This window comes from Lutra lutra, chromosome 13 (assembly GCF_902655055.1).
Source record: "Lutra lutra chromosome 13, mLutLut1.2, whole genome shotgun sequence".
Lineage (NCBI taxonomy): Eukaryota > Metazoa > Chordata > Mammalia > Carnivora > Mustelidae > Lutra > Lutra lutra.
In genome coordinates this window covers 10,949,029-10,966,393 of record NC_062290.1, presented here as the reverse complement: position 1 = coordinate 10,966,393, position 17,365 = coordinate 10,949,029, and the positions used below count along the sequence as shown (strand labels likewise).

The 17,365-nt window shown below is 44.6% G+C and overlaps 1 protein-coding gene across 5 annotated transcripts in view; it reads right to left on the bottom strand.

Annotated features, from left to right (window-relative positions):
* PIP5K1B (phosphatidylinositol-4-phosphate 5-kinase type 1 beta) overlaps nucleotides 1-17,365 on the bottom strand; it is a 290,783-nt gene that overhangs the window by 88,229 nt on the left and 185,189 nt on the right. For all 5 annotated transcript variants that reach the window (XM_047701150.1, XM_047701151.1, XM_047701153.1 and 2 more), the window contains one exon: nucleotides 15,573-15,872. In XM_047701150.1, coding sequence (XP_047557106.1) covers nucleotides 15,573-15,872 — 300 coding nt within the window. The remainder of the gene's footprint in view (nucleotides 1-15,572; nucleotides 15,873-17,365) is intronic.

Sequence of the window (17,365 nt, the reverse complement as noted above, 5' to 3'; positions counted from 1 at the left end):
AGCTGAAGGTATCATAATTCCAGATCCACTACAAAGGTATGGTAATCCAAACACAATGGGACTGGCACGAAGACAGATCAATGGACTACAACAGGAAGCCGGAAATAAGCCCACACCTGTGCGGCTGACTCGTCTATGACAAAAGCAGCAAGAATTTTCAAATGGGGGAAAAGATGGTCACTTTGTCAATAAATGGTGCTGGGAGAACTGGACAGCTACATGCATGCAAAAAGAATGAAACTAGACGACTTTCTCAAACCCTCTGCAAAAACAAACCCAGTATGGGTTAAAGACCTGAAAGTGAGAGTGGAAACCATACAAATCCTAAAAACAGCATAGGGAGTCATTGCTCTGACATCAGCCATAGCAACACTTTTCTAGGTATGTCTCTTGACATACCTAGGGAAACAAAGGCAAGGGAAACAAAGGCAAGATTCAACTACTCGGACTATATCAAAACAAAAACCTTTGGCCGAGAGAAGGAAACCATCAACAAAACAAAAAGCAACCTACTGAATGGAAGAAGATGTCTGCAAATGACAGATCCACTAAGGAGTTAATATCCAAAATATATGAACTCACACAACGCAACACCAAAAAACAACATCCTAACTAAAAAATGGCCAGAGGACCGAATAGACCATTTTTTCAAAGAAGACATTCAGATGGCCAACAGACACAAGAAAAAATGCTCAACATCACTTATTATCAGGGAAATCATGAGCCTGGCATGATGTTTAAACTTGTCTCATCGCTAGGCCGTACACCTGAAACTAATTTAACATTATGTGTCAACTACACTCAAATAAAAAATTTCCAAAAAAAGATGATAACTTGAATATGGATGGCAGCAGGGGAGTTTGAGGGAGAAGTGGAAAAAAATTGTGAGCATCTCTTAGTGCACAGATTCTAGCTATTATCTCTCTACAGACAATTCCCAAAATCTTTTCTTTAGGTCAAACTCTCTCCTAAGCTCTTGGCCTGTGTATTTCCAATGGACTTCTGGACATTCCTAACCTTCTATGCAACTGTCTAGGTATAACCCTAAAATCTTATTTTCCCCCAAAGCAGTTCCTTTCCCTCACTTCTCTCTCTTATTCCATATTAGTCTGTGGATTCCAGATGTCCTGACTCCTTTTCCTTCCACTAAGCTGCCCAATCCAGCAGCTTCTACAAATGGAACATTCCTTTGTGCTAATGCTTTGATTTCAACTTCTCTTTCTCCCACCTTCCCATCTATTTAAGATGCCCTCGCTTGACCAGGTTGTGTCACGCCCCTCGGTCAAAGCCTTCGGCCTCTCACCATGGCTCATGAGACACGGAAGGTTCTTGTTACTGTGGCCCCAGCCAATATCTGCCTGTTATTTAACATCTGTCTAGAGACCTCTTCCAGGCTGGTTAAGCTAGAATCACTTAGTTACCCATAAATGTGCCCCAAAGGTGTTGTTCATTCTGTTTCTTCTGGAAGGTCCTTCCTATTCTTTTCAACTCTTGCTGGTTTTTCAAAGCCTGTCTCATCTCTTAGCTTCATGAAAACCAGACTCATGATCTCCATAAAATGTTGAGAACACATCTCCCCTCTGAAAACTGAAGCACATTATCAGATACCTCCATGGAATAAAACGGGTTGTATCTGTATTTTTCCTACCATACACACCAGACTGTTCTGCTCACCAAAGGCTTGTTTTGCTTTGTTCCCTGCTGTGTACTCTGATCAGAGCAGAAATGTCTATTTTTTTATACTGCTGTCCATGTGGGCAAGCAAATGAAAACCAAAATATTCAGTAGCAAAGAACACAGAGCCCTACATCTTCCATCTCAAATATAAGAGCTCGATACTGCATTTCAAGATCACAATGCTTGTGGAAAAACCTTTAGCATTGAAAGTATTTACTGTGATTACATCCTCTGTATTGTCAGAAGAATAAAGCTAATAGCGTTTTCAAACCTACCCACACTAGGGGTATTTGTAAGAACCATGTTAAGGGCAAAAACCAAGCTGTTACAGAGACTTTATGTATCCTGATTAGTAGGTATACAACTAAATGGCAGATACGAGGCAAGCTTATTTTGCCATAAACTAGGCTGATCTTAGAGTCTAGTAAGAATGTCACTTTTTTAGGACACTTTTGCAAGGAGAGGGTGTCATGGGTGGGATCACCTTCAAGGACTATTACACCAACCAAGAGTGCTCAGCGTTGGCTCTCTGTTCTGAAACACAGCTCAGGGCCTGCTTACTTTTCTTGCCCTCTGTCTCTCTGTATTTCCAATCTGTAAGGGATGTGGAGTTAAGCTGGTATGAGGTTGAGAAAGGATCATCACTGGATGAGTCCCAAAGACCTTCTGAAAAACGGCCACATTTAAAATTTGGCACCCAGTACCAAAAGATAGTAAGTGTGGCCAAGATAAAATCAGAAGGTGGTCAAGTAATGTGGGCATGATACTTGATGCAAAATGGAGAAGGACTGGGATTCCAGGAGGAAAAGAGATGCTTCAGTAATCAGATCTTAGGCAACCAAGGTTTCTTCTAATTACTTCTCATGTCACAGGGGTTCTGATGGAAATTAGTCCATTTAGTAAATATTTTCTTGAACACTTACTATGTGCTAGGCAGTCTCTTGTTTGGAAACCCCTGGAGCATTCTGGCTACCCTATGACAGCACCATTTTACAGGTCTAGTCAGTGGTCATCAACATCTGCTAACATCACAGAAAGAAAGACATCCTGACACTACATGCCTCCTGGTGAGAGGAAACAACTCCAAAAACAAAGTCAAACCTAAGTTTGACTAAGCCTGTGGTTGCAACAACTGATCTACAGGAAAAACAGGGAGAGATGCACATGTTAAAAGAAACTGTGAGGACGTCATCAGCAATAGCTGGACTGCTGGAAAAACAAACCAGTTTCTTCAACAAATATCCTCACAAAGAACAAATGCATGACCGAGTCGGGGGAGGGGTGGTGCTTGACATGTAGCCCTTGTTTCAACACTAATTGAAACTAACTAACTGTTTCTGAAACAGTTAGAAATCTGAACACTGACCGGGAAGAATTAATGTTGTAAAGGCATGATAATACAATTATGATTGTTTTGTTTTTTTTTTTTAATAAAGGAGGCTTTAGTTTTCAGGGATTCTTCACGTTTGAGAAAAATAATGCGATGCCCAGAAGGTGCTTCAGATTCAGTGGAGGGGAGGGGGCTGTGGGAAGACACACGTTTAGCCCTGAGCTGAAAATCCACAAAGCTGGGTACAGGGCACACTGGGGTCCTTCACACTGTTCTGTCCACTTCTGCATATACTTGAACTTCTTAAAAATAAAGTTTAATATACCGAGGTGCTTAGATGAAATGCATTTGTATTCTGTTTAGAGGTAACTTCCTACTATCTCTGCTGATGGCAGACTAGAGATGGCAGAGGTAAAGATGAAATGAATTACTTGGGATCTTAGGTAAAATGGTTAAAGCAGGAAACTTGCTATCTTCAACCCTCGTCTTCCCTGATCACAGAACAGCTGACGGATAACTAAATCAACCAAATGCGGAGCCGAAAGGAAGATGTCTCAAAGTCTCTGAGTAATTTTTCCAGCTGGCCTACAGTCTAGTCCTTAAATAAAGAAGAAAATGATAGGCAAAAGCATTTGTGTTAACTCCACTCTTCAAGCCAACCCAGTCCTGAGGCTTTGATACAGGTGGACGTCCCTGGACACATCGGTGTAGGGTAAAAATGAATCCAAGGGTCTGTCTTGCCACCCAGAGCAGGCTCCTTGGAGTGTATACAGCTCCTGAATTACTGTAGGTATAAGTCAGTTAAAGCTGAATATTGCCTTTTAAATTTAATTTAATTTCTTCAATAATGCTCGGAGTGTTCCTTGCTAATATAATAAAGAGAAAAAACAGGCTGTGACAAGCCACACAATTTTGGCTGGTAACGCAGACAGAAATAAATATTCAATTCTTAGCCTGGTTATGGCAATCATGTGTTTTTCACTGTGTCTAATGCAGTGATTTAGAATTCAGGGCTGTGCTGGGTTGACCTGTACCCCTGTTTTTGTGCTCACTTAAAAAGTTTGCAGTCATCAAAGTATACCTTAGAGGCACAAGAAATAGCCATCTACCATTTTCAAAGATTACACGTGACTACAGATGTATAATCATACAACTTCTACATTGGGTGAGTTTTGGGTTTTCTTTATACTTCGTTTCTATAAATAAACATGTCTTAATACATTATTTTGTAAACACGTTTAAACATCATGTATTAAAAGGACCAAGTCCTTCTGAGTAGAGATTTTCTGGGGGCTGGCGACCTGTTTGGTGAGACATGCTTGGCATACGTTTCCACATCCACTCCAATAAATGAGGGAAAATTCAGCCACTTGTCTTCCCCTTCTCTGGGTAAAGAAGAAATCGTACCCCCTTCGCCCTCTCTGACCTTTCTAATGGACAGAGAAAGAAAAATGGGAAGAGTGTCTGTCCACCATGAATAAGAGCTTGATGGTTTAGATTTGACTGTAAATTCCAAGCTTCTTAAATATAAGGACCGTAGTCTATTTTTTTTTTTTTTTTGTACCTCCCACAGACCTCGCACAGAGCCTTACTTACACCAAGCAACCATTCAAAATTACTTGCTTAAAGCAAGGACAGAAGGTGAGGACAGAAGAGTTATACTTGCCCGATCAAAGCACCGCATTTCAAAATGTCTTTGAAGGAAGAACAGTGGTGACATCAAAGGAACATTCGCTTGCAGGGGAAGGGACCTGATAAAAAGTGTTGACTGATACTGATGGCCATGAAGAGCTATTTGCCGGATCCAAAGCCTCTCCAAGACCAGTATGTGCTGATCTTTTGGGAAGACCTAGTACTAGTATGTGGCCCGAGAAGTACCTTGCCTTTCACAAGGCAGTCACCCGGGGTTCTTTCCTGCAGCAGCACGGGGACTCAGCCCTGGATGTCAAAAGAATAAAATAAAGCCCTGTTCAAATCAACCCAATTTTCCCCGTGAGAAGTGTTCCCAGTTGCTGGAGTTGAAGGCTTCTGGGAGGAAGACAAGATCTTGCTTGACAGGCACACAGCCCAAGTGGGGTAACATGCCACAAGACTGTTCTGAACCATTTCCTAAACTTTGGATCATTTCCCAGACCCAGGAAGCTCTCTAAGACTCCTTCGATCTCTGCAACTCAGTCAGTCACCAGATTCCAGAAGTTTCTCCTAAGCTATGGAGCCTCAACTCCATTTTCTAAGCTACTAGGGTTTGCTGCTTTTTGTCTCCTTTGGTTTAGGTGTTGACAGCCCTGCTCTATGTCACAAGGTCATCTATGTGACAGACTGGTGCTGGCATCCACAACCGGATCCACACTGGCCAACCTCAAAGCCTTACCAGACCCGCCTTCAAAGGCAGAGTTGCCACCGTCATACGTGCCTGAAGCCACGTCCCCTTCCTGTTACAGCTCCCTTCTCTGGTTTCCCAGGACTCCCAGTGGGGAGGGGAGATAGCCCTTGGGGACATTTCCTTCCTTCTCCTGCCTCCCTTGGGATATTGTGTAAGTCGTTCCATTTGGGAACCTACACAGATCTTACCTCTAGATTTCTGGTCAGCTACAAAATCAAAGACAGGCTGGTTCTTTACACACTGACGCAGAAAACCCTAAATGCATCAGACACAGCATTGTTCTACTTCATAAACCCAAGGACTTCAACTTCCATTAAGTTCAATTATTGTATATTTCTATTTCTGTGCATTAAGTTACTTCAAATGAAAGCTGCTTAGACATGGGGCCACCACCACCCCTCAGGGAAGATCTGAGTTGTCTAATTTTAGGTGATCTTTTAGGAGGAAAAGGAAGAGGAGTTACCTGGGGCCAACGAAGATATTTTCAGCTTCCCGCTGCCATTCCTTCTGTAGAAATTTTCATAGCGCTCTGTTTGGTCAGGAGTGAGGGTTAAAACAAATACCGACTTGACAATCCTATCATTTCTGCGGCCGATGAGAATTCTTGAAAGCTGCTCACAGGGGAGCCAAGAGCACATCTAGAACCCAATCTCCCTCTGCACAACACGTGAAAAACCATCTCTGAAAACCACTGAACTCCACCGGGCCCATCACACTTCTCAGAAAGAAGTTCTGCTTTTAAGTTGATAGGATTTCACACACGCACGTGTTGGTCACGGCTGGTGAGTGTTAATGGGCTTGCTTACACTTTCCAATAAATGTTTAACATTAAACATTTGGGTTTACTAACTTTATTTTGTGTTCCTCAGTCCCTTGGCACTGTTTTCCTCTTTCCCTATGTTGGTGAAGAAGGTTGCAAGATTCCACGTACTCCTCGCCCTGTCCGATCGAACTCTCTACTTTGACAGAGACCCCCCTACAGCTATGTCTCCACCAGCTCCTTGTCAGAGCAGGAAAACCAGTCACCAGACGCTTCCAGCCCAGCCTGCTTGAATCCGTGTTGGTACTTAATGTTTTCATTCTGGGAGATGTTCCCTTTTTGCACCTACAGACGCCTTACAGGGTGCATCCTGGGAGGGGGGCCTGCGCCTGGAGTCAGAGACCCCTGGGTGTAAGTGGTGACCCATCACATGAGCTCTGGGGCCCTGGGAAGTGTCACCCATCCCGAGTCTCCACGTCTTCATCTTGGAGAGGACATCACACCACGTCACAGGGCCAGTGTGAGGATCGATGAAAGCCCAACTACAATGTCAAGGGCCGCTCTGGTTCAGAGCAAGTTCACAGTAAATGTTACCTGAACCCACCTGCAGATCCAGTGAGCCTTGGAAATACGTCTTTACTGTCCAGGAAATCATGTGTTAAGTGCTGTACTGTGTACATCTATTTAAGGGTTATATATTATGTACGATGTGTTCTACATGCTAAGCCACTTTGGTATCCCCAGGTGCTGTCTAAGAGGGAACCCTGCCTGCCTCCACCCCAAACGGGAAAAGCTGGTTTTGCAGAGTGTGGAGAATTACGTGTCTGGCTCGCACTGAGGTATCCCCTGGCAGGTAGAAGGTTAAGAACAACACAGAAGAATGACCGGACTTCTGAAGGCTCCCTCGAACTCTCTCGAGCTGACCATCTCACCTTCCCTAACTACCAGCAGAACCACCTGCCACTCCCCGCCTGCACCACGGCTGAGCTGGAGCCACCAGCAAAAGCCCAGAGAGACGTCAGCCCCCTTCCAGGACTGATGAACAGCTGTGATGTAGGCTTCAGCGGGGCCACTAGGCATCACCTAAATGAACTGATCTCCCTAGGGCTTCCCCGAAGGACTAACACTGAGCCAACCGTGATGATCTGAAGTGATTTCAGGGGTAGGAAAATGAAGTCGTATAGTTCCTGTTCTCCTGGGGACCAGATCTTAATAAGCAAACATTAAACACAAACCCAAGTAATTACAAAATAAATCAGAAACAGAAATTATAGCAAAGGCTGTAATGTAGATTTAGACGAAGTCCAATGAGCACTCAAAGTCTCCTAGAAAGGCTTATTACTAGAAACACATGTGGCGAAGTCCTGTACCTTTGGCCTCGCCTTCTCAGGAACCCCTATCGATTGCATTAAGTCCCACAGACACGCCATCAGCCATTCTACCTAACCAGAAGTTTTTCCATTTCATCGGTCACCAATATCCTAATGTTCCCCCGCTAAATCCTTTCCTATTGAATGTGTCTTTTGCTTTGCTGGAGTATCTACTCAAGTAAGTTTTAAACAAGAGACTTCAATACACATCTGTCCAAGGAGCTAAAACAAAAAGTACCAACAGCAGCAAATACCAGTGAGAATGAAGAGAAATCCGATCGCTCACAGACTACCAGCGGGAATGGGAAACGGCGCAGTGGCTCCAGGAAAGAGTTTGGCAGGCAGGTCCTTACAACACTGATCGTGTGCTTCCCAGGAGACACAGCAAGTACACTCGGCATTTCTACTGGAGAAATGCACTACGCTTATGTAAAAACCTGCGTGCATATGTTGACAGCAGCTTTGTACGGAACAGTCCAGCACTAGGGAAGCTCACACGTTCTCCAGCAGGTGAATGGCTTGACGGCGGTATGTCCATACCACGCAATGGAAAAGGGGCAGGCATGATACACATGGTAACTTAGATGGACTGCATGTGCCTTCTGCAGAGTGAAAAAAGCCGATCTTGGAACAAAGCCTCTAAGACTTCATTTATATGGTATTCTTGATATGACAAAATGAGAGAGAGAGGAAACAGACTGGTGGTCGAAAGGGTTTGGGGAGGGGCCGGGAGGGAGAGAGGTGGCTCTGGTTATGTATATGGGGGTAGCGTGAAGAAACTATTCCATACTCAACTGTGGTGGTCCAGTCCACTTGTATACACACAGAATTGCACAAAATCACCTGCACATATGCCCAAGCAGTCACACGACGAGTGTACATCAAACTGGTAAAATCAAGGTCAGTGCACAGCACTAATGTCAATTTCCCGATTCTGATACTAGACTCAGGTCATACGAGATGTTCCACTGGGGAAACTAGGTGGAGACTATCTATGTCCTCTCTGTATCATTCCTCCCAACTACCTATGAATGTATAATGATCTCAAAATGAGCATCTCTGTAAAAGAGGATTTGTAAGTAGAAAACTTATTCCAGTCCTTTAGTTTTTTTTTTAGTGTTTTTAAAAATTTTTTTAATCTTTTTTTTTCTTCAGCATAACAGTATTCATTGTTTTTGTACCACACCCTGTGCTCCATGCAGTCCATGCCCTCTCTAATACCTACCACCTGGTTCCCCCAACCTCCCACCCCCCACCTCTTCAAACCCTTCAGATTGTTTTTCAGAGTCCATAGTCTCTCACTGTTCACCTCCCCTTCCTATTTCCCCCAAATGCCTTCTACTAATTCCCCATGTCCTCCATGCTATTTGTTATGCTCCACAAATAAGTGAAACCATATGATTATGGACTCTCTCTGCTTGACTTATTTCACTCAGCATCATCTCATGTGATAACGTCTTTATTCTCACAAGGAAATCTAGCTTGGCCAGGCAAAGACATCTACGTCCATGGTTTGTTTCTCCCAGACTAGAGTGTGGAAGGCACAGATCTATTCTTTCCCAGGGACCTTTGCGATTCTTTCCAGCTCAAACACTCTGATTCTAGGAGTTGGTTTTATTTGCTCAGCAACTTTGACTTTGCTTTCTGTTTATATTGCGATGGTATCAAAATAATAACAGCATAGAGAGCGCGACTCATGACCTGAGATGCTGGAGCACGTCAAATATTTCGTGGGATTAGAGTATAAAACGTAATTTGAAGGACAGTGAATTTATCTATGCCTTTTTGGGGCAAGTCATCTTTTTTTTTTTTTTTTAAGATTTATTTTTTAGAAAGAAAGAGTGAGAGTGTGTGAACGCATGAGTGAGGGGAGGGGCCGAGGGAGAGGAGAGAGAGAATCTCAAGCTGATTCCTCGCCGAGTGTAGAGTCCTATATGTAGGGCTTGATCCTGTGACCCTGGAGATCATGACTTGAGCCGGAACCAAGAGTCAGAGGCTTAACCAACTGAGCCACCCAGGTGCTCCACAAATAATCTTTCAAGGTATGGTATAGAGATGTAGAGTTGGTGATATGCCTGAACTTAACAGAAATGAGATCTGAAGCAGTTTTTCCTCTTTAAGGGTAACTGGGAGTGATAACTCATGTGCAACCAACACAAAAAAAGTAAGAAAAAACTAAGTGCAAGAAACTAATGCTGAACAAAATTACAGCTAAGGGGTGAGCACGAGCCAGAACGCTAAATTAAGTAGTAGAGAAAATCATCTGTTTGGTGACCCGTGCCCACAGCTGAGAAGAGAATCCGATCTACACACTTGGAGCTTGCCATCCATAGCTAGAAAGAAAGATCCCACTCTGCGCATCCAGAAGGCTCAGTCTTCTTAGGACCGGTCTCATTAAATTCTGAGAACCTATTAATATTTATGGTGACAGACATTTGTGTGAAGAAAGAAAATTCGTCCCACACTAGTTAAAGATTAATAACTTTGCTGCTCAACAAAAAATGATAATAAATGTAAAATAAGTCATTTGGGCCATTAATTACCAGGACCATGCCCAGTAGGACTCCCACTTGAAAGAGTGAGAAATATTTGGATTATCAACATGAGTTCTCACTAATGTACTCTGCATCCATGTCATTCCCCCACAGTTATCAATAAATATTGTACCATGTACTAATTTATCAAGTTAATTAAGTGACAGGGGACTCTTTAAATTTTTCATAGTTATGTTGGAGAAGAAATAATTATAGTAAATTAAAAATGAACATAAAAATAGTTCCTAATTATTCTCCTAAAATTAACATATAAATTTCAATTCGAAAGAATTTTTTACATGATCTTGCAATAGGTACGGAGTATATACAGCAGGCCAGATACTGGGCTTGGCAGGGAAGGAACCGGAAAAAGCTTTGGCCTTTGAGACACAGACTAGCTAGGGAGACAAGACATATGCCCAAAGACGACACGGCATTCAATGAAGTCCAGTCTTGTGACTTCTACAAGACTGCTTCTATGAGAAAACAGCTGAAAGATAAATCTATTTTTGTTATACAAATGGCTTAAGACAGGCACAATCAGTTCTGTTTTTCAAAATAATCTCAAATGATTAAAAATGGAGATCATCTGCCTCATTACATTCTCAGTGCCAACCTGGCAGGCACAGCAGGGAAAGCGGGTACTTCCTCCAAAATGGGCAGAACTCAGAAATCGCCTCGATACAAGTCACCAAAGATAGATTTTCTTGGAGATGTGACCCAAGCGCGTCTCTCTGTCACCTGACAGTTTATCGCGCTTACTCCTTGGCTCAAATACGTAGTTCAAGAAACATGTGCTAAGCATCAGACGATGTAGACACGGTGAGAGATGAAGGTTGGATGCTCGAGCTCAAGGACCTGCACGCGAATAAATAAAAGAGTGAGCGAAATCCCACAAAAGAGGTCATCCCAGGGTGCTGGGGAGCCACAGCATGGTGGTCTCAGAGGAAGTGACCCCGGGGGGGGGGGGTCCCGAGAGGAGCGGGGGAGGGCAAGGTGAAGAAGGGTGGGGAAGGAGAGCCCCGCAGAGGGAAGCAGGCAGGGAGGCCCAAACCTTCACAGAGTGGGTCCGGGAGATGAGAACCGCTGGAGAGAGAAGGTGCTTCGGACAGAGGCAAGAGAAGGCCAAGAAGGAAGTGGAAGGAGCATCTGGAGAAGGCAGCCGGGGCCAGAGCAGGAGGGATCTCAGTGTCCCAAGCTAGGAAGAGTGGGCTTTGGTTCATGGGCAATGGGGAACCCCACTTAGAGGACCTTCAGGGACCGGTGTCTTATGAGCAGAGGATCGCTCCGGTGGCAGGCTTGAGGACATGCCGCAAGGCAATGAACTTAAAAATCAGTAAAGATGCTCCTGCAAAGGCCCCAGGAACGAATCACCAGGGTCTCAGTAAAGGCAGAGGCTGTGTATATGCAGCGACGGGGGCAGCTCCAAGAGTTACTTAGGAGGCAGACTGGATGGGACGTGGTGACTTACTAAGTACAAAGCAATGCCTCTCAGCTTGTTCGTCACGTGGGGACGGTTTGAATACACCCTACTTCCTGTTTTTGAGAGCAACAAGTGACCTATGATGTCCCGGAGGGCGCCCGTCCCCACTCCCACCCTGGGCCAAGCTCACTTGCGGGCGTAGAAGGCCGTCCGCGGCAGGCGGAGGGTGAGGCCCAGGCAGCGGAAATGCTTCCAGAAAGGGGACCCAGGGATCTAGAGACCCACTTCCCCCAGATGCTGCCAATAACGTGGAGACTGCAGGGAGCCCAGTATCTGGATCCTGGCTTCTGGAAAGAGCCTCCATTTGAATCGTATGGGAGGAAGCTCGGCAGGTTTGAAAGATACACTGCATTTCGTTTTCTAGGAGAGTTCCAAGTGGCTGGGGTGCTCTGTGGAGGAGGGGGCCGGGGATGGACCAACACAGGGCACAAGCTCGGGCCGGGGAAGCCCAGGAAAGCCGAGCGGGGCTGCTCCAAGGATCCTGGCAGAAAACAGCTCTCTGTGCAGGGAGGCAGATCAGGCCATTTGGGACACAAGGGTCCAGAAGCAGCTCTGACTGGGACCGACGGAAGGAGACCTTGGGGAGCAGGACACAAAGGACACCGGTGAAGCCGGGTCAATGAGCCACGCAGGTGTCTTCCGGCCAGTGTGCACGCAACGGAAATGGGATCCTGGGGTCTAAGATGTCAAGCCAAGAAAATGAGAGCAGTGAACGGGCAGGAAGCAAGAGGCCAGCAAGAGGTCAGGAGGTTTATCCTAACTGCTTGGGAGCAACAGATGAGCTGGGGTCCAAAGGTCTGGGATTCTTAGATCTGCCACTTCTAAGCCCTTAAGGGGACCCTGGCACGGCCAGAAAGGGCCTTTTGACATGCTTTGGCTCCTGACGGCTTTTCTCTCCTGCCTCATGTGCTCTCCCTGACCATTAACGGCGGCAATGCCCAAGACTTCCAGCTCTCGGACCATGTCCTGCTACTTCATGTCTAGCTTCTATCGTTCTCTCTTCCGAAACACATCTCTAACTGCTTTGCCTGCCTGGACAACTCTTCCCCAAACCGAAGCCATGATGTCGCCTACTCTGATTCGCCCACAGCCTGAGAACATTATCACTGCACCTAATACGCTATACGACAACGATCAGACATGGTGGTCCTTTGCCTCATGTTGGCACAGAGTAGACCTGCAGCGCATGTCCGATAAGTGAATGAAAGGATGTATTTTAAGATGGGACCAGTACACCTTCCTGTGACTGGGCTGCTAATAGGGTAAAGCTTAGTTCCCTGCCTGCTGGGGGTTTGGTGGTAGTACTTCATGGAGACCAAGGGCTGTGAACCACAGACAGCACTGGAGCTAGCCTTGGAGTGACCCCCCCATCTTCCCTGCATCTCCACGGCACCCCGGCCTACACTGAAGCTCGGTCCTACAGAGTGAGGGAGATGTGAGGCCAAGAGACGCCCTCAGCAACGCCAACCACACAACCAACCCGTTCTAGCATCCAGGGTGGTGGCTCTTTGGAGGGATAACCTGAAGAAGGACAGCAGATCGCTGCCCAGCTCTAGGATGGCGACTCTGAGCTTGGGACGAGGCTTGGGGGGTAGTGGGTGTCCCGGGCTCCAGGGGATTCAGGAGTTGTGGAATGGATAAGCACTTTTCTGGGGAGAAAGTTCACAGCTTCCATCAGTTTTGCCCAGAGACCCATGACTATGGAATATGAAGACCCACCGTTCTGGAAATGGGAATGGCATTTCCTCACGGCAGCTCTGCTCAGAGAACCAGCTGCTGACCGCAGGTCACAAAGGCCTTGGTCGCAGTCAAGGCAGATGGTGGAAGGGCCTTGGTGGGTCCCCCATAGTGAGGCAAGTACCTGCCCCCACCCCACCCTGAGAAGAGCCTTTCTGAAGACAAAGGTTGCGCGTAAGTTAAAGAAGTTCCGAGGTCTGTGTTTAGGCCAAGAGCAAATGCAGCCAGGAAGAGGGCGTTGGGGTTAGGACCTCCACGCTGACCTTCCACAAAACAACAAGTCTTCCAAAAAATAAAAAATAAAAAGGCAGATCTCCAGGGCCTCTCTCCTGATGGAGAGTCATGTCTGACCTCGTTCTATCAGTACTGGGCTCAGGAAACACAAATAAACAGACGGATCGGGAGCTATGGCTTTTCTACATCCCCCCCCCCTTTTTTTTTGGCACAGGACTCTGTGTTTTTAAAAGACAGAAAAAAATGGCTTTCCATATTAAGGAGGCCAGAAGCACACACACGCACAAAGAGAAAGCAAATCTAAAAACGAAGGGGATTGTACTAAACTCTGGGGAATTCAGAGTCACTTTTCACCCACATCCTGTAAGGGCAGAAAAAGCACAGGAAAAGGTTTCTGCTAAAATGTGAGCGTTTTGTTTTGTTTTCTTTTTAAAAGAAAAACATGAATCATTCATATCCACCCAGATATCTGAATAGCACAGTTGGATATTTTTGTTGTTGTTGTTGTTTGCTCAGTTCCCACTGTTCCTCCCCTGACTTCTAAAAAGATAACAATAATAATAATAAAAAAAATCCTGACAGTGAATCTTTATATTTCAACCGTGAAGAGCACATACTTTGTACCCAAACAGGTGTGGGCTCTGCCACTCACTTGCTAAGTAATGCTGGGCAGGTTTCTTAACCTCTTTAAGAGCCTAATTATCCACCAATTAAAATGGGAAGATGAACAGTACGGGCTTCAAATGGATGCTGAGAAAATTAAATGACATGTATGCTGAAAAAAAGATCGCAGGCTAGTCTAGCTCACCAAGCATTAAGAATAGGAGCTGTGAAGGTGCCTGGGGGGCTCAGTCAATTAAGCCTCTGCCTTCTGCTCTGGTCATGATCCCAGGGTCCCAGGATAGAGTCCCGCATCGGGCTCTCTGCTCAGCGGGGGGCCTGTTTCTCCTTCTGCCTGCAGCTCCCCCTGCTTGTACTCTCTCTGATGAATAAATCTTAAAAAAATGTTTCTGTGGAGTAACATCTCTATCAATGCAACCCTCGCCAATGAGACACCTCAGTGCATTCTCCCGCACATCTTAACATACAGAAAGAAAAGACACATAAATAGTAGGGCTGTGTTTCTCAGCAAGGATTTGTCCCCCGTCTCTGTTCTGACCCATGCGGATCATCTGTCCAGGCCCACACAAGGTCCAGAAAGCCACAGTCTGGAAGGCACAGCTCATATGGCCCAGGAATCAGGTGCTGTGAGTCCTACCCACCCTGGCCAGGTCGGAGCCCAACGTCTGCCCACCTCCACCGTGTCCAACTTGGCTGGAAACCTAGATGGTTCTCCCAAGGGCACCTGGGCCACAAAACTCTATTTCTGAGAACTTGTTCACCAAATGACCATCATTCTTCAGAAGAGCTCCATTTTTCTCTTTTTCTCCAAGGGAACCTTTACCTACTTTCTGTAAATTCACCATGTCGGGAACATCTCTCCCAGGTTCTGGGTCTTATTACGTGGTTCCTAAGAATTGCAGGCTGGGGGACTCTAAATTCCTCCTCCTTTCTGACAATCACTCTGGCTAAGTCTGCATTTTACAGTCTTTGCCCTAACTGTCGAGACTCATTCCTGATCGCCCAAAATAATCTCGGCAACTGTATTGCTTGCCTCATGCTTCTGCCTTGATCCAGAGATCGGCGTATCAACTCTCTAAACTTCTCTCTCCCGGTGGAATCTTACTTGTGTTAAGGTTTGGATATGGCTTTTCTGGCTAATCATTACACTACACCTAATTTCCTTTCTCTCCAGCTTAACCACAGGAGTGGATGAAAAGATTAAAAAACATGTTTCACTTTACCAAAGAAAGCAGACTAAGCTCTTTTTTTTTAGTAAAATCCACAGATACTCCAGACAATTCCCTTATCATCCACCAATTCCTTCAACATCAAGGAAGCACGGATGGGCACCAGGACTGCGAATGACAAGATTGCCCCATGTCCGCTCTGGACATTCCTTACCAAGGCTACAAGACCACAGGCGCCTGTCCAAAGGCCACCACGGCGATGACATGTCCTTACCCGGCAGTCCCTCTGAAGTGTTTTCATGAGTGCGTTGTATGTTTCTGTGTCAAAATATAATCCTTCGTGCATGTCTTGCAGGAAATCTAAGTCCTTAAACGTGGGGTTGGATTTCTCTCTCTCCTTTCGGGAAGCTCTTCGCTTGTAAGTGGAGCCCTTCAGGTCATACGTGAAGTGCATTCTCATGGAGCGCGGTAAGACGTTGTTCATCACCACAATCCTGATATTGATGCCTCCTGACTGCATGCAATACAGTCCATAAAATTTTGGCAAAAGAGTCCTTGGATTCTGGTTTAAGTTCTAAAAAGAGAAAAAGGAGAAAAAAAACATGTAAATTCTATTTTCACAAAAGAAGACTCTGTTAAATGTGTGTTTTCATTTAATAGGAGAATTAAAAATGGAGTGTGAGTCTCTTTATTCATAGTCATTACTAAAATAACCCTGTCTCTGATCAAATACTTGAGTTAGCTCATGGGAACAATACCTTAATCATTCTCAACCCACAGCATTAAAAGTGGCTGAACTGAAAATGGACAGAGTCCTAATTGAGATTCAACTAAAAACAGGCAAAGAACATGTGTGACTATGATCTATGGGAGCTAAAAAGAAAATTACTGGCTGGGGTCTAATGATGAGCATTTTAAATTTAAAAGTATCTTCCAAGATGGGTAGACAAACTTACAATCATACTTTGTAAGATAATGTATTTCCCCTCACCCTTCATCCATGATGAGTAGCATCAAGCTTAAAATCTCTGTACACGTGACTGGTTAAAAAAAAAAAAGGAAACTTAAAAAAAAAAAACTGGAATACCACTGACTATTAGAGAAATGTAACTTGTGTATGTATTTTTAGCCATTTTTTTAAAAGATTTTATTTATTTGACAGAGATCACAAGTAGGCTGAGAGACAGGCAGAGAGAGAGAGGTGGAAGCAGGCTCCCCACTGAGCAGAGAGCCCGACGCGGGGCTTGATCCCAGGACCCTGGGATTATGACCTGAGGCGAAGGCAGAGGCTTTAACCCACTGAGCCACCCAGGCGCCCCTATTTTTAGCCATTTTGAAGACAATTCTGTGTTAATATCCTTTGCCTGTTCTTCTGTAAGTTTTTGTTATTGTTGGAGTTCTTGATACACTCTGGATACTTATCATTTTCCTACTCTCTATGGGGTAAACATTTTCTCCCAGTATGTTATCTTTTTTACTATACTAATAAAAAATACATGCCTATTTTTGTTTCACTTTAAAAGCAGGTGACAAATTAAGAACAGTATGCTGGAGAGCACTTCATACCATGAAAGTTTCTCTACTATCCCCTGATCCTTTACCAGTTCCCAACTTTTAACGACTGTCCCCACTTTTTATCATTCTAGAAATAGTCCATGTGTTTATGTTAATTTTGTGTCTGGTGGTTTTTTTTGTTTGTTTGTGATACTGATGTTTTGCCCTTTGATGTAGTCACATTTACGTACTTCTTTCTTGTGCTTTCTCTTTGCTTCCTGTTTAGCGAAGCTTTTTATATCCCAGGGTCCTAAATTTCTTCTCTTTTCTTCCAAATTTTTAATAGTTTTGGTTATTACATTTGATTTTTACTCCATTAGAATGATTCTGTGTGTGGAAAGATCTGAAATATGGAATTATCTCAATTCACTGATGTATTTGTCTAGCACTGTATTATTTCTTTAATATATTAATACCTTTAATATTAGAAAAAGTTTGTGGGTTTTTGGTGTATGTTATGGCAGGTTCACTATCTTAATTCTTCATCAAAAATGTTTTGTCAGACTAGACAAA